This window comes from Mytilus trossulus, chromosome 2 (genome assembly GCF_036588685.1).
Source record: "Mytilus trossulus isolate FHL-02 chromosome 2, PNRI_Mtr1.1.1.hap1, whole genome shotgun sequence".
Lineage (NCBI taxonomy): Eukaryota > Metazoa > Mollusca > Bivalvia > Mytilida > Mytilidae > Mytilus > Mytilus trossulus.
This window is the reverse complement of record NC_086374.1, coordinates 17,679,204-17,701,296: the sequence shown is the minus strand read 5'-3', so window position 1 is coordinate 17,701,296 and position 22,093 is coordinate 17,679,204. Positions and strand designations below refer to the sequence as shown.

The window sequence follows — 22,093 nt, the reverse complement described above, 5'->3', positions numbered from 1 at the left end:
CTGGCAAATATCAGGACTTGTCTTAAATTAGATTCTACAGAGTGCTCAAAAGCTTAAATAAACATATTCAAAGTTCAAACTGATCTATAAGAGTTCTTATTGTTTTCCCTTATATTTTAATTCTACTGGTTCAGGTATGTGGTATTTTTGTTAAATAAAAAATTGAGTATTAATACACAGTATAGTGAAATGTAATTCATCCTTGAGATTGCATTGCCGTTTATCTACAACATATTAAGTTACTTTATGGAAATGAGTGTACCCCTAGCTCTGTATGTTAAAGCAAACTTTTAGACCAATGAGAAGATGGGGTTTCTTAGTTGCTGCGGTTGAAATCTCGTTCCCTAATTGTTTAGTGAGATTTAGTAAGAGAACCAATCAAAATAGAGCGCTCATTTCAAAAATGTCCAATCAGATAGTTCATTAATTAATGTTGGGTCTTTGTTCTAACAATTGCGCGTCTTTATAGGCATTCAAGCTAATTCAGTTGCATGAAGCAGAAGCATTATATTTTTGCAGTTAGAAAATTTTAAATAGGTATCACAGAAAATATAATAAAATTTTATCAAACATTTATGAAATTAAAGATAACGTATTCAAATAACCGTAATTGTGTTTTGTATCACTAAGTACATGTAAATGTATTATATATATATATCCCTTTTTAGCGGGTCTCATTGGGGTCAAATGGTGATGTGGGTTTGCCATTTTTTTGTTAGTGTGACACATGAAAGTAAAATTATTGTGCCATGAAAACAGAAAAAGAAGTTTAGCGGGACATGGGAAATTACAAAAAAAAAGAGAATTGCCTATGTACATAGTGGAAGTGGGATAGAGGAATCTAACAAAACCGTAAGCGGGTTCCTGGATCAGAACCCCCCAATGAGACCCCTTATAAGGTATATATCCAACTTACATCAAGCTATTTTGAGTAATGCAAAATAATAGAATTCATAAATTTAGAAGTATTTGTTGTAGGAATCTGACTCTTTTTTGAGGACAAAGCATGAAAACTGTAGAATATCTATTTACATTAGGTAACATCAAAGTGTAAATGAACCTGTTTTACTTGTATATACATTACACTTTACTACATATTCATGTAAAAGGGGAGGAGTCAATTAACAATCACACTGAATCTTAAAAATACTAAGTAAGTAGTCACATATATGATTTTGAATACTATTGCAAACCATAAAAACAAGCATGTTTTCAAGGTTACTGAAAGCTTACAGTACCTAAAGCCTGACTAGCATATCTGATGAACAAAGTGACCCCTTCTGGATAAACATCCATAATAATATATTATTACGATTCTTAATCTTTAGATTTATTGACATCTTAATTTTCCAACATGAATATATAAGGTCAGTAACACGGTCAAGTTTTTTTTTAAATATTCAATATTCAGAGAACTTAGAAATTAATAAAATAGTCCAGTGAAACCAATTTTTTTTACATAAATAAGGCCGTTAGTTTTCTCGTTTGAATTGTTTTACATTGTCATATCTGGGCCTTTTATAGCTGACTGTACAGAATGGGCTTTTTTTTGCTAACAGGGAGAAACAGATCTCAAAAATTCAAACTAATCAACTCATTATTATACATGTCTTACTGCTAACCAAAACTGAAATTATTCTGTATTAACTGAGAAAAGTGTTATGGAAATGTCTTTAGGACAAATGGACAAATGGACTTATAGATGAATGGATAGACAGACTGGCAAACAATAGTGAATGTGACTTATCTTCCACTTAAAAGGGGTTGGAGGATAATAATGATAGTAAAATATTTGAATCTATGTAGTTTATATATGAAATTTTCTTCCTTTGAACTCTTATTTGTAAAAATATTTTAATTAAAACATTTAGAACTTTTCCCTCATACAACAATTTTTTTGTCAATCAAGACACATAAGTAAGAACTGACAAGTGAAATACTCATGTTTTTTAAATTCTATACTCTGTGCATTTGAAGAAAAAGTTTGTGACATTGGTATATTTCTCACAATTGAATTTAAATTCCCAATATAACCTAAATAATATAGAAAATTAAAGAAAATCTACTGACTAGTTAAACCAATTGTGTGTTTATTCTAAACTGTGTGTATTCCAGATAGAAAAAATCATAGATATTATAAATCTTTGAAAAGAAACATGCAATTTCCTTACCATTTCAATTTGGTCCTTGACAGAAAATTTCTGTAATTACAATAAGGCATTTAGAGTTATCTCCCATAGATTCTCACTAACAGATCATCTAGAGTTGTCTCTCTTTGGGCTCATTTCTTTATTCAATTTTAAAACATATCACAATTAACACACAATTACAATTCTAACAAGCAATTATCAGCAACCACTGTTCCTACTTGTCATCAATATGGCCATGCTATATAGGAATATTACATGGTTAAACATTGCTAAGATAAATAATGTTGGTACAATGTAAAACTTGTCATCAATATGGCCATGCTATATAGGAAGATTACATGATTCAAACATATTGCTAAGATAAATATTTCTGGTACATTGTAAAAGAAAGGTGTAACTTAAAAATTTTAAGAGCACAACATATTAAATAATGATTGAGTTGATTTTAGGGGATAACAGAAGATGACAGTGAGTTATAAGACATATTCAAGCCAAAACATTAATTATTTAAAAGAAACAATGATCATATACAACTGAACTGAAATGCACAAATTCTTATTTTTCTGTTCATATGTAGTCTGTGAATTATTTAAATTATGTTCCTCCTTATGAAACATTCAATGAAAGTTTACCAAAAATTAGAATGCAGGAGAAACAAAGTAAGTTTGTCAGAAATGCATGCATGCACAACTTGACAGAGACACTTATAAGAATATAAGAAAATATCATGACAATCGCAAGGAACACATGCAAACAAACTATAATGTAAAAAAAAACTAAGGCTTGGGTAGTGAAATTTAGGTGATCCAAAATAGTTAGCATACCAGTTTCTACAAAAACTTTATCCTCCAAAAACTGGTGTATCCAATTTATTGTGTCCTAAATTCTTAACAGAATTTCATTAACAATATTAATTATGAAAGCACTAAAATAGCCTCTGCTTAATGAATTTTGAATCTGTCCAAATCAAAAGTAGAATTTTCATAAAAGAGACATACTCTGAATGGCAAGATGCTTTCAGTAAAGAATAGAAAAAGTATTTCCTTTAAGCTTTAGTGGTAAACTTTGTGGCTTCATTGACAACATTTTCCTTTATAAAAATACTGAACTTCGAGGAAAATTCAAAACAGAAAGTCCCTGACTCATACTTGATATTGAGGAATGGTAAGGTTAATATTTATTAGACTTTTTATTAAGCAGTCTACATTATTCATTTCTCTAACAATTAGATGGTAGCAAACATTGCATACAACACAACTACCTACAAGATATAATTAAGACAACAACTTATAAGTTATCACTATGACAACAACCTGCAAGATATCACTATGACAACAACCTGCAAGATATCACTATGACAACAACCTGCAAGATATTATCAAGACAATAACCTACAAGATATAAACCTACCTGAGCAACTTTTTCTGATACATTATGCTTCATATTTTGAACATTTGGCAAGAAAATTCCTTTGGCACTGGGGATACTCCCATCAGGATCTGGCATTTTGTTCATGTTGTCTGCAGTGGCATTAGCTAAACTATCATTCACTTGTTTGGCACGATTTTTGATCAGTTCAGAATCACTTGAAGCTTGAATTATCATACTAGATTTGACATGGTTTCCTATTCCTATAAAAAAAAAAGAAAAGAGAAATGATCTCCATTATCTATGTTAGACTATAATAAAATACTGTGTGAATCTGAACCTGAATCTGCCATCAAATTACTACTTATCCAATGGGAAGAAATTCTATTGTCATGATAAAACATGATTTTAGTCATATGTGAAACATACTACCGGTATATATATGAAAAAGACCATACATTGCCATGAAATATAAAATATAATTGAAGATGGTTTAGAAATTTGAACAATTATAAAGGCATCACCAATAAATAAAGAATCAAATAATAGATCATAGCAATACAACATATGTAAAACATGTTTTTCCATCCCAAAGAAGCAGTTTATACAAAATATGCCAAGTAAAAAAAGCAAGTGTAAAGCAGGCAAATAAATTGAAGATAAATTTTTTATACAACTTTGATGAGTCCAGTATTTCTCGGGATTCAGTCAAAGAGAAATTAAAAAAAATGAAGAATGGTTTCGATGGGACACAGATGCCCCGCCCCAGTTTACAAAAGGACATAACTCAAGAAAGCAAACTGACACCACCAAAATGCAAACTTGATCTGTGTTTGGTTGTATTGTAAATAAGTTTTAAAACAAATTTCGTTGGGGCAAACTTCAATTAGAGAAATAAAACAAATGTATCAAATTTACAATTCAACATAACATCATCAGACTTCCTCATGCCTACAAAGAAAACAAATCATTTTAATTACAACTAGATCAACCTAATATCTACCAATATATACATGTAGTCAGTCTGAAGCTATTGGATGGATAATATTTTAAGGATTTTAAGGATTTTACAAGGAATAATGGTACTGTGTTTCAAGAGTTGCCACTATCAATTGGAGATTTGACAGTCCAAATACAGTTTTACTAGGAATACAGGGCAGAGCCAGTTAAATAGACATTTGAGGCTGTCAAATCCAAAATTGATGGTTGCCAATCTTCATTACTGATAATATTCTAATGCAATACTCCTAAATGGTTCAAAACTAAACAACTTGGATTTTGCAATGCTTTTGACATAAATAAACTCATCATAGATACCAGGAATAAATTTAGCATTTACGCCAGACGCGCATTTTGTCTACAAAAGACTCATCAGTGACGCTAGAATCCCAAAAAGTTAAAAATGCCAAATAAAGTATGAAGTTGAAGAGCATTGAGGACCAAAATTCCTAAAAGTTTTGCCATATTTTCAACATGTATAAGTCATTGTAAATAGCTTTACCTTCAATATTTCTAAAAAAAATATGACCAGAAGAAATGATCATGAATAAGAAATTTGGGATGTTGATATCATTCTACTTGAAGCTGATGGTATTGTTTTAAATACCAATATTAAAAAAAAAAATCTGCACTTCCATTTTTATTGTTTTCTCTGTGGTTTGAGTTATTTCACTGATTGCAATCAACAGATTGAGCCTATATTGTATTTATACAAGAGTAACTTGGTGAAATTTCTCTTCTGTTTTAGCCCTCACCGAATTATTTAATAAGGTCAAGGTCAGGTGAATCCATTTAGACTGACCCGTCATATTCTGTATGTGCCTGCCCCAAGTCAAGAGCCTGTAATTCAGTGGTTGCCATTTGTTGTTGTGTTATATTTGTTTTTCATTCATTATTTTCTACATAAATTTGACCATTTAAATTGATTTTACATTTGTCATTTCAGGGCCTTTTATAGTTGACTATACAGTATGATTGCTTATTGTTTAAGGCCATACGGTAACCTATAGTTGTTAATTTCTGTGTCATTTGGTTTCTTGCGCAGAGTTGCATCATTGGCATTCAAACTACATTTTCTTTTTATTTGTACACCTTACAATCATTCCACACATTATATATAGTTGACCTTTTGAATATGGTATCTGATAAACTGAAAAAAATTGAAAACTTAGTATTGATCAATGAACCATGAAAATGAGGTCAAGGTCAGATGAACCCTACCAGTAGACATGTACATTTTACAATCATTCCATATTATATTATTATACATATTGGATATAGTTGACCAATTGCTTATAGTATATGAGATACAAACATCGACTAATTACCCATGAAAATGAGATACGACCCATACAATACCAGTCAACAAATAAATCACACATCCAATATAGTTGCCATATTGCTTATAATATCAGAAAAATAGACCATACCAAAAAAATTAACATTATTCAATAAATTCAAAAATAAAGGTCAAGGTAAAATGAAACCTGGCAATCTTACACATTTACCCTATATCATGCCATTCACTAAATATATAGTTGACAAATTGCTTACAATATGTCAGGTAAGAACTTGATCATGAAATCGTAACCTTGCTCATAGTGCTATGAAATGAGGTCAAGGTCAGGTGAACCCTGTCTGAAAGACATGAGGACTTTGTGTGGAACTCATATATCAAATATAGTTATCCTATCACTCATAAATAGAGAGCATTTCACAAAATAAGGCTAAAACAATGGACAATTGACAGATTGAAACTTCATATTATAATGTTTCTGCATAGAAAGTATTGAGCGTCCAGGTCTTCTACCTTCTGAAATATAAACCATTATACAAATAGTAAGAAACAAACATCAGACCAAGAAATAAAAGTCTGCCACTAAATGGTGTTTTTGATGGATTCAACTGAACTCTTTAAAAATTATTTCAAATATAATTATGGCTTCTCACTTTGTGATTACCCACTTTAATTTTATCATTACCATTACCAACAAGTATGCTTCAGAGGCAGGAAAAGTCCATTAGCATATAGTTTTTCGGCTAGGACCCTTTTGGCAGATTACTTTGGGCAATTAGCTAAGCGACCAAGATTGCTGGATTAGCATCATTATATCAATACAGTACTTTGAACTAGAAGAAAACAACCAATCAATTTCAGCTCAAGTGACATCTTCAACAGAAGAGACAAAATCAAAATGCTTGTAAGCACTGAAGGGTAAAGATTGCTTGAAATTATCAATGGGAAGTAAAATTATATTGCATTGGTTGTAATTTTTTTATCAAAGGAAGATAACTCCAATTTCTAAATAAAATAAAGAATGGAAATGGGGAATGTGTTAAAGATCAAGACAGATGATTTTAACAATGACACTTTTTATATTTTAGAACAGATACAGGATTCCTGCACATTGCATAAGTTATGTAATTTTCTTGACAAGTGTAACATGATTGTATGACTTGAATATCTGTGCAAATGTTACTTTGATTGATTTTGTGAAATGTTCATGGATAGAAAGTATAGAATGCTCTGATAAATGCAATATATTTTTTGTGTATAAAAAGGTAGTGATTAACCTTGGAAGATTTAGATATCAACTCCATAGCATAGGGTTTTTATTGCACCTTTAGCCCCCCAAATAACTAGGAGAAGTCCAGATGTTTGTAGACATAGAAAAGTTAGAGAATCAGTCATAAATATAAAAAAAAAAGTTTTTTACTTTCAAGAAAGTTAAAAATAATAAATCAAATGCATGATTTTTCATACAGCAATAACAATTCAATGTGTTTGTTAAGCTGGTAAAGGTTGTTTAGCTATAAGAAATTTGTGTGATTTACAAAACTTGCAGAAAAGACATATACAATTAAAAGAAAACTGTTTGTGCAGGTTTAAATAAAATTCCATGCAAGCTGTGAACATATTATTTAAACATGTATAAAAGTTCATTCAGGAAAGGACTTGAAGTTAATTTGCATTTAAAGTTGTTAGCCCTCAAACACAATAATCTGTTCCATTTGAAGTTAGCTATGTATGTCCATTGCTAAATTCAAGTTTGCTGCAAATTAGAGTAATCAATATATCAGTATGTATATCAGGGGTACCAGATATCCTGTTGAGTTAATATGCTATTTATAGATTAGACAATAAGTATTAGATTCTGTCAATTTAATTAATTAAAAGCTAAGGGTAAAAGGACACCATGTTTTCTAGGTGAAGGTCACTATTTAAAGGTCAAAGACAGTTTTAAACATGTACATGCTGCTGAATTAGATTAATCTAGTTGCACTTGTTAATCATGTGTAGGTGCAAAGGTGATGGGACTCACTTGACCCTATTGTCTGGGCACGAGGTCGTATCTCTGGAGATGAACCTGTAATAATATTCAAACTTTATATATATAACTATATAGATGCCCTGATGAGAGCTAAATCAAAAATTCTTCCTTCAAGAATGTTTGCCTGTAAGTTTGAAGAAATGGCTTTTTTGTCTGATGTTCCTCTGATAGATATCAACTAAAAAGAAAAGTAAACAAAATGTATATTGTAATATATTGTTTAAATAATGCAGAAGTACAAAAAGGTATTCAAACACTTACATGAGAATACAAAACTGGCATAGCAAGTAATAATTCTTACCAATTCTACTTAAATGATTTTTATCACATTGTTTAACAAAAAACAAGTAAATTTGCTGATAATTTTACCAAACAAGAATTTAAATTCAATATTCAACTAAGTCTACTGTAACATGTCAAATTAAAGTTTACAAGATTCATGTATATTATGAGATTAAAATCTTCCTTAAAAGTTATCTTGGACTTTACCTTGAAAAGCTAAATTTAAATAAAAAATAAAAATCTGAATCTGATCGGATAACAAATTATTTCAAATATCATTGCACAAGTTTATTTTTTTGTTGATTACATTTTTGTGTTTGTTATAAAAAGCACATTAATATTGTCGATAATATTACAAGATAATGTTGTGTATAATCTCATGTGTTAGAATTCAATGCATATCAATATCTGTAATCTTCTCATTACATTTAGTAATGTATTAGAATAACATTTAAATTTAGATACTATTACAGCTAGTAATTAACAAATAATCTATGACAGTCTAATTCATTATTAATCTACTCTCATTAATTATTCCCACTGCTATTACCTTTCTCATAAATGGAATCCCAATCTGAAAGTTCTGAAATAAGATGGAAAGAGTGATTGAGTTATTTCCCTTTCATCAGCGAAAAAACAAAAAATGCTTTCCAATAAAAACCTATCACTCTTTTTAGGTAAGTGTATAACTATTCTTCAATTTCTCAAACAAATTAATAAATATATTTTTCTGTATTTTATTTATACAGAATAACTCCAAGTTTGTTGCCATTGCCTACAACTGGATAAATATCACCCTGTTACTGAACTACTACATTGTGAATATCTCTTGAATTCCCTTTTGATAGTGATTAAATTGCTGATTTGTACCACAAACAATAAACCTATTTCTAAATTAGAATCCTCTTCAATTTGTCTATTTCCTGTAGTATTCCTAATTGGCTTTTTTGTAGAAAAATATGGACAATGCCTAAAATTCATTAAGTATTAAGCTGCAAAATAAATGTTTTGAACTTCTAGGGAAAAACTACATGTGGTTTAATTCCAAGATTGCTCAACTATCAAATGTAATAAAGGAGAGTTGTGATTTAAGTGTCAATACTACCCACCACTGTTATCACTGGTTCTATCTAGATCATTTTGTTTCTGGGTTTCTATACCCTCCAAAGAAGAAGCTCGTCTAATAAATCCTTGACTAGCCTTTTCTGCCTCCATTACATCAAGAATACAGCCATCCACTGGTCTGTGTCGTAGGGGTGGCGAGTTAATAGGAAAATCAGGGCCAGGCACTGGTAGTTGATTAAGCGGCATATTTTCTTCTTCAGGAATGGGTGGGTTCTCAGGATCAGGTGACTTATCTATTTTAACTTTTGTTCTAAGTTCTCTACGTATTGATGGTAAGCGTAGTCTAAAGCTTTTGTGACGATCTATAACAAAACAAATATCAAAATATCAACTTTGCCTTCTCAAATGGAAATAAATAGAAAAATTAGTGAAAAAGCAATACAATAATTTCGTTGAGAATTACTTTGGAGCTATTTACTCAAATATAATATTGGGTTCAGAGGCTGTGGGGACCAGGCAGTTCATCTACTGTATCACTATAAAAATAAGAAGATGTGGTATGATTGCCAATGAGACAACTCTCCACAAGAGACCATGAAAAAACTAAAGGACCCCATTAGGCCTTCAACAAACAGATAATGTCAACTCTGAGATAATGAGTTGGAATCTTGTTTGACTTTGATACACAATTGTCCTTCATAAGATAGGTGGCTCTTTCTAGACACTCAAACTTCCTCTACCAATAAACACTGGCTGCCACAATATAGCCAATAGTGGAGAAGAGGCACTCAACACAACCAACCAATCAATCAATCAATCATAATATAAACCCTTTGAATTCCCACCACATTTTCTTTGTTCTTTTACTCAAAAACTTTGATAGTCACATCACAACAGATGACTTTAACTAAACAAAATTTCTTATTCAAGGTTTTCTTTGACCAAGTTTTGAATGGAGAGTTTCAAAACACCTAATTTCAAAAATAAAACAATTTACAATAAATGAATACTTTATAAGAATTATTTCCATATATAAAAAGCCTACTCATTGTTCAGGCCAAATAAAGAAAATATTTGTGTTTTCTAATTCCCAACCTATCCTATATTTCAAGCTTTGAAATAGCCTACCTTAAAGTTTACTTGGTGATTTTTCAATGAGCACTGTTAAAGTCAGAGTTTCTTTCCTATAGACTCAATGTAGAAAATAATGTATAAAAAAAAATCCATACTTACCTACCCTTGTTTTCAAATATGTAATAGGAAACACACATATTATTTTATTTGGCCTTACTGAAATCTGTATCTCCTATTGACAATAACAATGTAGTTTTAGTTTTAGTTAATGAAACCAGACCTCTGCAGAAATGAAAATTTAAAAGTTCAATTCTGTCTCCAATGTTATTTTACACTTAATGCATTAGTTTTTTGGTGTATCAATCACAAAATTTCCCATGTGGCTATGTTTTTGTAAGATCTACACAATAAAAAGGTCATTAAGGCAGCCATACAAACCAATGATAGTCTGATGGAGAATTTTAACATCACAAAAACAACATCAGACATCAATAAGTGTCTGTACGTTTGTTTTTCCTATTCATCAGTACTTGTGAAGCTGCTTATATAGGGTTGTACAATGTATTATAAAAAATAGTTACAGCATAACGGACAAATTATCAACCAAAGCAAAACAAAACAACACCATAAAGGTCATCATATTTGATATTCATAACTGTCAACACTATTATCTATTTTGACTAATAAGGCTCCCCAATAAACCTGCCTTAGAAACCTCGGTAAGTAATGGTCACAAGCTTTCTGAAAATTGACTAATCCATTACTTTTGTTTGAAGTTACACAATTATCAACATTCTACAATTCTTACAAGTATCAAAATAAGCTAAAAATTGTCGATTGCAAAACCAATATTTTTTACAAAATGAAAAAATCAAATAAAGACAGTACAGCTTCCTATAATTGCTTACATCCACATCATTTGAACTTCGAAGGATAGATGTCTCATTGGCAATCATACCTCATCTGCATATTTTCAATTGGTATATATCCTATGATATTTTGGCTGAAGTCGTACTGTATTCAATTACCACCACTACTTACTGTTTCTGAAGGTTGACACATCCACAGAATGAGTTCTGTTAGAGTTAGAAGTGATGTCCTCATAGTTTATAATAAACATTATAACTTCTCCATGCTCATTCTTAACAGGTGCTATGAGGACACTACATACAAACTTTGTTCCTACAGATAAAAAAGAAAATTTCACTTCAACAAAAGGTTTCAATATATTAACTTAACATATAATACACTACAGTGTGAACTTGAGAGCAAATGCAGCTAAATTTTCCTATACTAGTATAATAAATATTTCCTAGGGTTATATAAATCTTCCAATATGATTAATATTTATAAGGGGCATAACTCATTTAAAATAACAGGTTCACAATGACTTGTATGAGACATTACCGGTATTGAAATGAGTTTTTACATGTTTAGCCCCGCCACATTATTTATGTATGTGCCTGTCCCAAGTCAGGAGCCTGTAATTCAGTGGTTGTCGTTTGTTTAAGTGTTACATATTTGTTTTTCGTTCATTTTTTTATATAAATAAGGCTTTTCTCGTTCGAATTGTTTTACATTGTCTTATCAGGGCCTTTTATAGCTGACTATGTGGTACACATCTTCTTTTTTATATTTTACAATGCAATTTTCCATATAATCAACATTTCCAAGCGGTTTATCTCTTTAGAAAAAGGTGATCAACACTTAAGAGATATTGCTGATATAGACCTATGGTATAAGTTTTACTAAAATGTGGCAAGGATTGTACAAGTGAGAGTTCTTACAAAAGCGGAAAGACCCCCAGTTTTTCTATGTCTCCAACAACCTGTTCCTGATTTGCAATACAATATATGACAATGTCAAATTGCAAATAAGATATAGTACTACATTATAACAAAACATGCAGTAGTTGTCTTTTGTTTATGATGTTCTTATGTATTTCTCATGTCTCCTTTTTTATATAGATTAGACTGTTAATTTTTCTGTTTGAATGATTTTACACTGGTCATTCTTTGGGCCTTAGCTAGATGTTCAGTGTGAGCCAAGGCTCCGTGTTGAAGACTGTACATTCACCTGTAATGGTTTACATTTTAAATATTGTGACTTGGATGGAGAGATGTCTAATTGGCAGTAATATCACATCTTCTTATATCTATTGAATAATAACCAGAAATAATATGCTGTTGACACTGACATATGTCTTGCCTGATTTTAAGCAGCATAATGTAAAGGTTGAAATTATAAATTGCCATACTTAAAAATAAACTTTAAAACATATTGAACCATGACTAAGAGTACATCCTTGGTAATGAGCTATGTCAATGCTAATACAACTGCATACCAAATACTGACTTAATGCCAGAGGTTCTCCTTAAATGGACCAAATCACATATCTAACATGAAACTATGCAAAAAGTTTCCAAATCAATCATGCCTGAAATGGGGCAGAGCCAAATTATCTCCATATCTATTGCTATTACAACTGCATATCAAATATCTTTGACTATACATTAGTTGTTTTCCTTGACCTAAAGGTTTCTCATTATTGAAGGTTGTACAGTTTACTTTAACTGCTATTTCCACTTCATTTTAACTCTTTTTGTGGAAACCACATTCACTGATTATTACATGTATACTAATCACAAACTTCAACATATAAAATATGCAAGTTTCAAAGTCAAAAGACCATGACTGTGTGTGATGGGCCAAAATAATCTCTACTCCTGCCAGAAACAGCATGCCTAAGTTTTGCCACCAAAACTCCATCAAAGCAAGACAAAACAAATTTCTACATTAAACATTGGGAACTTTGATTGGCTTTCTTGTAACGCATCACTGCTGTTTCACTTTAGAATGACAACACTATAGCACCACTACTGTACTTGACAATCTGTAAAATGTCAGTCAATTGACTTCAGTCAAACATCCTGTCACAAATATACCCTTTAAATGTTGTAGTGATAAATCTCAAATCTAAAACAATCATTGATTTTTGGTAGGACTGATAATACAAAAGCAGGTCCATCTTCTCCAATTGCAATTGATTTTGAAGTTGTCTTAAAGATGCTAAATGGATTGATGTGAACTTTAATTGCACCATTACATAACTTTCAATCAATAAACTTCTAAAGCATTTCAACTTCAAGTTGTTTAATAACAAGTGAACAAGAAAGATACAATCAGGAAAAACAATAACAAAGAGGACTTCATTACAAAGACAAATAAATTCAAAGGGACAGAAATGTAAAAATGTCAATATCATCCAACAGATCATACATTAATAGTAGTGAGTATTTATGTCATCAAGTCTAACACAATTATTCCTTACTCAATCCAAAATTAACAACAATTTCAACAATATTGTCTTATAAATGTACATGGAAAATTTGTTTCTAGACTTTCATCCAACAACCGATTTTTAATCAAAATTCCTTTCATATCGCTACTTCAATACATAAACAAATCATCTTAGCTTTTATGCTTTCCAAGAAATAGTGAAAACATCACAAAATAGTCTCACAAGACAAAATACAACATTGAATTTACCAGAACAATTACTGGGGAAAGTTTTACTAAAACATTTGTATATTTATTTGATATTATGCAGTAACATGTGAATTGTTTCCCCAATAGAAACTCCAAGTTAAGTGAAGGTGTTATTAGATCACTGATTTCAGATCTTCAGTAATCATCTTCAAACCTCAATGAATGCTTAATGACCTTCTATTGATTCCTAATCATTATGGTGTGTTTGTTCTTTTACTTAAAAAAACAGGTCACATTGATTCTAAACAAGTGGTGGGTGGACCAAGGATCTGAACCAAATTCCTAAATAAACCAATGATAAAATAGAGCAATGACTCAAGTGGCTGGGTCACATGGAATGTTTCTTAAGCAATGGTGAATGTTTATTTGAAAATATCAACTGTAAATTAGGGATTTTTAACAACTCTGTTATGGATGGTTTAAAACTAAGTGCAAGAAGGTCTGCATACTTTAGGTGAGATTTCAAAGATCGGGTTTGAAAACAAAAAGTTGGTACAAAGGTAGTGGGTTTTGAAAATTTTCTGAAAAAACCTGGATTTTGAATTTTGGAAAAAATTTGAAAAAAAGCCACAAACAACTCTTTAATACCAGTGGAACAAGGATAATATATGTGAAAGAATTTGGTGAAGTTTTAATGATTTAGACTTGATAACCGGAAATGACAATGAAATTGACAGATTACACAAAATAGGTACTGTCATTTGCAAATTTGCTTAAATAAAACTCAGTTTCACAGTAATGTAATAAAGACAAGTGTGCAAATCAAAAATGTATGTAAGCAATCTGTGAATTTTCTAATGAATGAGGAAGGAACACAAAAGGGAGGAGAAAGATACCAAAGGAACAATGATACGTATTAGTCAAAAACAAACTGACAATGCTATAAAAATAAAAAAACAAAAGACAAATACAATATACCAAACACAACCTAGACAACTCAAGACTAAGAAACACAAACCAAACCAAAAACAGGGAGAGATATCAGCTCTAGAAGGGTAAGCAGACCCTTCTCAATATGTTACACCCTCTGTGTTAATCCTATAAAATAGGTTGATAAGTAATGTCAGGTGACAATCAGGCTAGGTACTGTATTTTCAAATTTTGCGAAAAAATGAACTACATTCTCAAGTCTTGAAAAAGGCAAAACATACAGGTAATAACTATTTCTTTATACAAGGTGCACAATGAGTATCAATGTTGTACTATGAACAAATTTCCTATAGCCTTGTATGAAGACTTTTGAAAAACCACAAATCAAATATCCATGACAATACAATGTTTCATGCATTCATGAAAACTGGTACCCACAAAATGAAACGAATTCACAGTTACTAAAAAGAATCTGGTCTTTGGACAACATATTACCATGTTGTCTGTGCTAGGGGCTGTCTTAAACTTGTAGTGAGGTGAGTTATTTTGTTAAGTGTTGAAGGCCTCACTGGAACTTTGAGTGTAGAACTGCAATAAAATGCTGTTCCTTTGCTTTTTGTGGTTGCAACCCCCTTTTTTTTGGACGATCGATGCATTTGAATGGGGACATGTGGCTGGACCCCCCCCCCCTTTATCCTGGATTGGGAAACCACCCCCTTTTTAATGGCTGGATCCACCCCTGAGATAGATGTCCCCGAAAAGTAAGACATTGTAGAATTCTGATAAATTCAACATGAATTTGAGTTTATTTTTTATATTATCATTTATGGTACAGTATATTTCTATAAAGTTCTAAAGAATCAATCAATCTTTTCAAAGCTAACATAACATCTGCTTTTAAAATATCAGATGCACCAACATTTTATTATGTTTTAATACAATATATAGTAACTAAGGTAATGCAACAATATGATAGATGTTGAATCACAGTGTACTTTGAGTCGGTAAGATCATTAAATGCTTTATACTTAGTTCATTTCAATTGACCAGATTTAACTTTTGACATTCAAAATCTTAATATTCCTAAGAAAATCCACAACTGCTTGAATCCAATAAATGTAATTTACCAAAACAGTTCTTAAGAACTGTCAAATAAAACAGTAAAAATCAGTGAATATCAAGTAAAGCAAGATAAATGAACTTTCCCTTATCCTCTAAACCACAAGCATTAGTACTGAGACAAAAACACTGACAAATATAAATAACTATTTAACAAAATGACTTGGGGATAATCACTAAATCTTGGTTCTAGTTAGATTGGTGTGAGTTTGCTAATGTTTCACTTGGGGTTAATAAATAGCAGCTCTATTGCATATTTCATTTTCTTCACATAAATCTATCTACAAGTGTATTATAAATAGTTTCTGTACTGGTTGATTTACAGTGCTGGGAATTTGACAAACCTAAGATATTGATCAAATATCAATCATTCATGGTAGGAGGGAAAATTTATATTGAATATTATCGTAAATGTTTGGCTCCCGACTATCTGACTTGATCCTATTCAAATAATTTTCTATTTGTATTACGGGAGAAGATTAAAGGTGCTATTCAAATACCATACAAAACATACTGTTACTGAATGTAGACAACAATCACTATCAACAAAATTTGCATAATGAAATCGAAAGAACACGGCAATTCAATAAAAGTAAATGAATATTGGAAGCTGTCTCAGAGTTTCCAAATTGTACTTATTTTTTCCTAAACAAATTCCAGCAACTTTTCAGTATGGATAGACATATTATACTGAAAGACAAAAAAAAAGAAAAACAATTTATTTGAAGAAATTGTGTCCAGATGGAATCAGAAGAAATTGCAATTCAATAATACCAAATGTTATTGGAAATTGTGTAAAAGGTTGAAATTACTCTTTACTTGGAGGAAACAAATAGATTTTTGTAATCAAATTCTTGTGTGAAATTGACCAATAAACTATTTTCTAATTTAATAAAATGTTCAGATTGAAAATTTACTTTACATCAATTCCAAGGAAGGACAACAACACCATTATGACATTTAAGAGAATCTTTTATACAAATTATATTAAAATCCAGAGTAAATCAATTTGAGTGCAGCAGTAAATGAAAAGGTTGTGTTACATGAAATTCTCCAATAAAAATATGTATGAGACAGTAATTTCATTTTGAGCTATACACTATCAAGGTCTATGCATAGAATAAATGACTTCTTTTATTAGAAAGTTCAGAATAAAGGAGGTAAATAATGCATTTCATTTCTCCAAAAAAATGTTACTACAAGAATGCACATGCTGAAATGTCTCGCCTTCTTTACTAATCATTGATATTATGTTGATAGTCCTAAATATAAAGCTTTATTACAACTGTCACATAAACTCAACATTAACCAAGAAAACTAAACATTGATCAATGAACAATGAAAATGAGGTCAAGGTCAGATGAACCATGCCAGGCAAACATGTACAGCTAACAATTTTTCCATACAACAAATATAGTTGACCTTATAAATTGAGAAAAAAAGACCAAAACACAAATACTTAACACTAAACAGTGAACCGTGAAAATGAGGTCAAGGCCAAATAAAATCTGCTGACATATAGATCATAAAATATTTCCATACACCAAATATAGTTGACCTATTGCATATAGTATTAGAATAAAAGACCAAAAACTTAACTTTGACCACTGAACCATGAAAATGAGGTCAAGGTCAGATGACATGTCAGCTAGACATGTACACCTTACAGTCCTTCCATACAACGAATATACTGGACCTACTGCTTATAGTATCTGAGATATGGACTTGACCACCAAAACTTAACCTTGTTTACTGGTCCATGAAATGAGGTCGAGGTCAAGTGAAAACTGTCTGATGGACACGAGGACCTTGCAAGGTACGCACATACCAATAAGTTATCCTATTACTTATAATAAGAGAGAATTTAACATTACAAAAATCTTAACTTTTTTTTCAATAGTCACTGAACCATGAAAATGAGGTCAAGAACACTGGACATGTGACTGACGGAAAGTTTGTAACATGAAGCATCTATAAACAAAGTATGAAGCATCCAGGTCTTCCATCTTCTAAAATATAAACCTTTTAAGTAGTAAGCTAACACCATGGCCGCCGCTGTTGCCGACATATCACTATACCTATACTGAGCTTTCTACAACAAAAGTTGCAGGATGGACAAACACCCAGTTGCTTTCATCCATGTGGACTCAACCTTATTTTTTACCAGTAAAAGAAAAACAAGCCAACAGATGCTCCAATATTTAGCATTGACTAGAATTACTAGAGGCAAAGTCAAAATATATATTATTTCTTATTCTTTTAGGTCTATGAAGCTTTATTGTTATGACTATATGCCAAGGTAGGACACGTTTTAACAATTAAATCAATGTTAGTTTTCTTTTGGTTGACGCTGATATTTACATTTTAAGGTTTGAAGGTATGCATCATGGAGCCATTCATAATAACAAAATATTTGTTGCTGACAACACAATGGCCAGGCGAAACAAAATCATGGAAAAACAAGTCTATACAAAACCTTATGACAACAAAATGAATTACACAAACCCTTCTAAAAATCAGAAATGAAGTCAGATGTTCCAAAAGAAATCACAGACAATAAGTTTGTTAAAGTGTTCTGTTCTAAAGATAACTCAGCATATACATAAATTGGACAAATGTGCAAATCAGTGAGGGAAAGATCTACAGGAAGACAAATATAAACTCTATTAAACTTGAAATCTATGTTGTTTGGTGTTTCCTTGCCTGGTATGCAAATATTAAATGTGCAAAGGTCTTCAAAATCATGAATAATTTGGTCAATGTTAACTATTTTAGTTTGAATGAACAAATATTTTCAACAGGAGACCATGTGTGTGTTATCTTCATAGTATAATGCAAATATTAAAACTAAAATAGCAACATTAAATGACAATCAGTACATTGGAAACTTTTTATCAAACTAAAACATGTGAACTATACACCTTATCACTATTTGTCTGCCATTACTGGACATCACACAGGTTCTCTAAAAAATTTGACGGCATAAAACAAAATATCTAACACCAAGATGGAAACGTGATTATTGTATGAAGTAAAAAGTTCAAACGGGACAGATTCTTGGATCAGCCAGGAATAGTGATAAGGTGTATTAAACAGGTATTCAAAATTTTCAATTCAGTGGGTCATGATTGAGGGGGCAGGGTCCTGGCAGTAAGTTGTACCAAGGCTCATACAACTGCTAACCAAATGTCATTGACTTAACATACGTTGGTCTTCACTGACCTAAACACAAAGTTTATCCCTTGTTGTTGCTGTAAACAGCAGGCCTATAAGTCTCACTTCTGGGATTTCCTGGAAGGTCAGACCAAAGTTGACAGATGCAGATAAGTCTCTCATCAAACACCAATTATTCGTCAATTTATTTACTTAAAATTAGAATAGGCAGTCATTCAGAATTTATAAAATAAATTAATTAGGAAGTTAAGTGTCATTTTAATTACTTAATACATCCTTACCAAGAGAATTCCCTTCTTTTTTGTAGTAAAGAATTTCCACTTGTTTTTCTTCTGTGCCTTGTAAAGCATCTTTAATCTGTAGAATTCCCAGTGAACCAGTAAGGGGACCATGTAAGAAATCACAAATACACGATTTCTGCATAACCTCCGCTCGTGAATATCCAGTAAGTTCACAAAATCCATCATTGCAGAATATAATTGGTGAAGTTTCAATCTGAGCATTAGCAATCACAAACTTTCGATCTAAAATTAGAAAAAAATATGGCATGATTAAATGTCAACAGTAGATATTAAAACAAGAGGCTCTCAGCAGTCACTCGCTATTCTAGATGTCTTCATCTAAATACAAAATACTACAAAAAGGAGAAATATAATTTTGGAAAACTGCTTGCAATTTATTCATTCTTAATTTATGTGATTAATAAAATGAGAGACTGTTGAAAATTCTAAGTATACCAAACAGTATGGTAAAATGTCAATTAAGGCCTTGTATAATTATGTAGTGGCATCTTGATATGTTTTATTTTTGTGAACCCTATTAGTATGACTGAAGTTGCATGCAATGGTGTATATCCTACATCTTTTATATATATGAAATCCATCAACCTAAAAATTCAATACTTCATGTACTTTAGAGCAATTTATAAACCTGTGTATATTTTGGCACTCATTACCTTAAACTGTTATGCAGATATGTATTGTATTACCACTTTTTGACAGAAACAAATCCATCAAAAAGAAGACTGACCATTCATTGGAAATATATTTTGTGTCTTTATACAACAACCAATAGCCTTTAATTGACATTTCAATGATGTTTAACTACAATTGACTGTGAAACTATCAAGCAAATTGCCCATAACAGGTATAATTACTTTACATTGCTAATAGTGTATTCAATATTTAAACATCCATTAAATGATTGATTGATAAACACTACCATATAACAAATATAGCTGATCCAATACTTTAAGATTTCTGAGGAACGACCTATTTACACAAACTTAATGCTGACCAATGCACCATGAAAATAAGATCAAGGTCAAATGAACTTTGCTAGAAGGACATATACATTTTACAATCAGTCCATACCATATAGCTGACATTTGCTTATTATGAGTTTCTGAGAAACCGGCCTGATCAGGAAATCCTTAAAAAAGGAATGGGGTTGAAGAACGTTCAATCTGATTATAAAGATTTCATCATCCTATTTTCTGTTAAATGACCTTTGCACATCCTTTGCCTTTGTTATATTGATACACTAACACTTGAATTTGTTACCAGAACATTGCAAGCAAAGCATGATCACCTGAGCTGTATTTGAATTAGCTGCAGAACAGTAGCTCTTAGGTACGGTTCTGCAGGTATATTTGAATCAGACTGAATGACATAAGGTACATTCTTTTCAATCTACTAATTTCAAAAACTAATATCATCTCCTTAACTAATCATAATATGAAAGTAAAATGGTCATTAATTATATAGAACACAAACAAATAGATTGATGAATGTTTGAGTGCCCTCTAGTATCAAGTAGAGTTGAATTACCTTGCTAACCTGAGCTAGTTTCAATACTGTGAATAACATATTTTTGTTCAAATTCTTAGTTCATAAAACCTACCACACACAATAAAGGTTTCTAAATGAGTTTTTTCCAATGAACAAATAAACACATCTTTTTCTTGATATTTTTTTCTGTCATATATGTAAACACATCATAGGGTAGGCTTAATAAAACAGATGTCAGAATTCCATACTCAATAAAACTCTTCATTAGACTACTAGCATAAACAAACAATGGGTAAGGTAGCTGATTAAATAAACACACAAACTGAAAGGGTTCTTGCAGGTGAATTTAACATTTGAGAGAGATCCGTAAATGTTTTCATGCTCAATCTCCCTTAACTGTACCTTATTATTATATATGACAGCTTTAAGCTTTTAGTATCATTGATTAGCAAAGTGTTCAAAACTGCATAGTAAATAACCTCATTCTTATTATATGAGAACTGAGTTAAATAGCATTTATTTCTGTATGCTATAAAAATTAAGGCTCCGTAGAACCTGTTTTGCTCACATGGTATTTGTGCCTAATGGCCACTATTAAACAAAAAACCTTTGAGGGGTCTTTAAAATTTGGTAACAACACTAGTTTGCAGATTTTCTTTGTGGCATTTTCTTTTCTGTTTCAAAATTAACACCTATTAAACTATGAATTATGAAATGCAACTTGAAGTCATGATTACCATCTATGCTAAAATTTAGAAGGACTATTCATTCATTTAATATTTCTGTTAAATTTTAATTTCAAAGGTTTCATCCACAGTAAAACGGACAAAAATATTGTTTTTCAATAATATACAAAACATTCATTTCATTATTCCTTTTAAATTTGACATTTAAAGGATTCGAAGAATTACATATCATCAAAGTCAACAGACAGCATAGGAGGATCCATGGGAGCCTGAAGCGTGACTGGAGACCCCCCCTTTTAAAAAAAATTCTGGATGTGCCAATGGACATATGTGATTTTTTTTCAAAAATATAAAAAACACTCATCCTTAATATAAAATTTAATTTTAATTTTCACATGTTGGAATCTTGTTCATTTTCAATCAATTGACTTTATTTAATAAGCAGAGCAGAAGAACAGTATCTTTAAAATATTTAACAATAGAAAATGATAGAATATTGGCATAATCCTTTTCATAGGTCATAAATCAGATCAAATATGCTGCAATCAGACAACTCTTTGATTGCTGCATAGCACTGCACTGGTACCTTTAATTAAATTGAAGATCCAACCTTTGATAGTTACACATAAGAACTC

General features: G+C 31.2%; 2 protein-coding genes across 7 annotated transcripts in view; one reads left to right on the top strand and one right to left on the bottom strand.

Moving 5' to 3' along the window:
* The window catches only part of LOC134706645 (sepiapterin reductase-like), a 345,856-nt gene that overhangs the window by 229,331 nt on the left and 94,432 nt on the right, over positions 1-22,093 (top strand). The window lies entirely within an intron of this gene.
* LOC134706638 (potassium voltage-gated channel subfamily H member 6-like) overlaps positions 1-22,093 on the bottom strand; it is an 88,846-nt gene that overhangs the window by 34,733 nt on the left and 32,020 nt on the right. For 3 of the 6 annotated variants that reach the window (XM_063565746.1, XM_063565753.1, XM_063565752.1), the window contains exons 2-8: positions 19,264-19,506; positions 11,312-11,452; positions 9,241-9,558; positions 8,682-8,714; positions 7,841-7,885; positions 3,561-3,781; positions 2,172-2,201 (exon numbers count right to left, since the gene is read on the bottom strand). In XM_063565746.1, coding sequence (XP_063421816.1) covers positions 2,172-2,201; positions 3,561-3,781; positions 7,841-7,885; positions 8,682-8,714; positions 9,241-9,558; positions 11,312-11,452; positions 19,264-19,506 — 1,031 coding nt within the window. The remainder of the gene's footprint in view (positions 1-2,171; positions 2,202-3,560; positions 3,782-7,840; positions 7,886-8,681; positions 8,715-9,240; positions 9,559-11,311; positions 11,453-19,263; positions 19,507-22,093) is intronic. The other 3 variants (XM_063565747.1, XM_063565750.1, XM_063565751.1) reach the window with 3 other exon arrangements.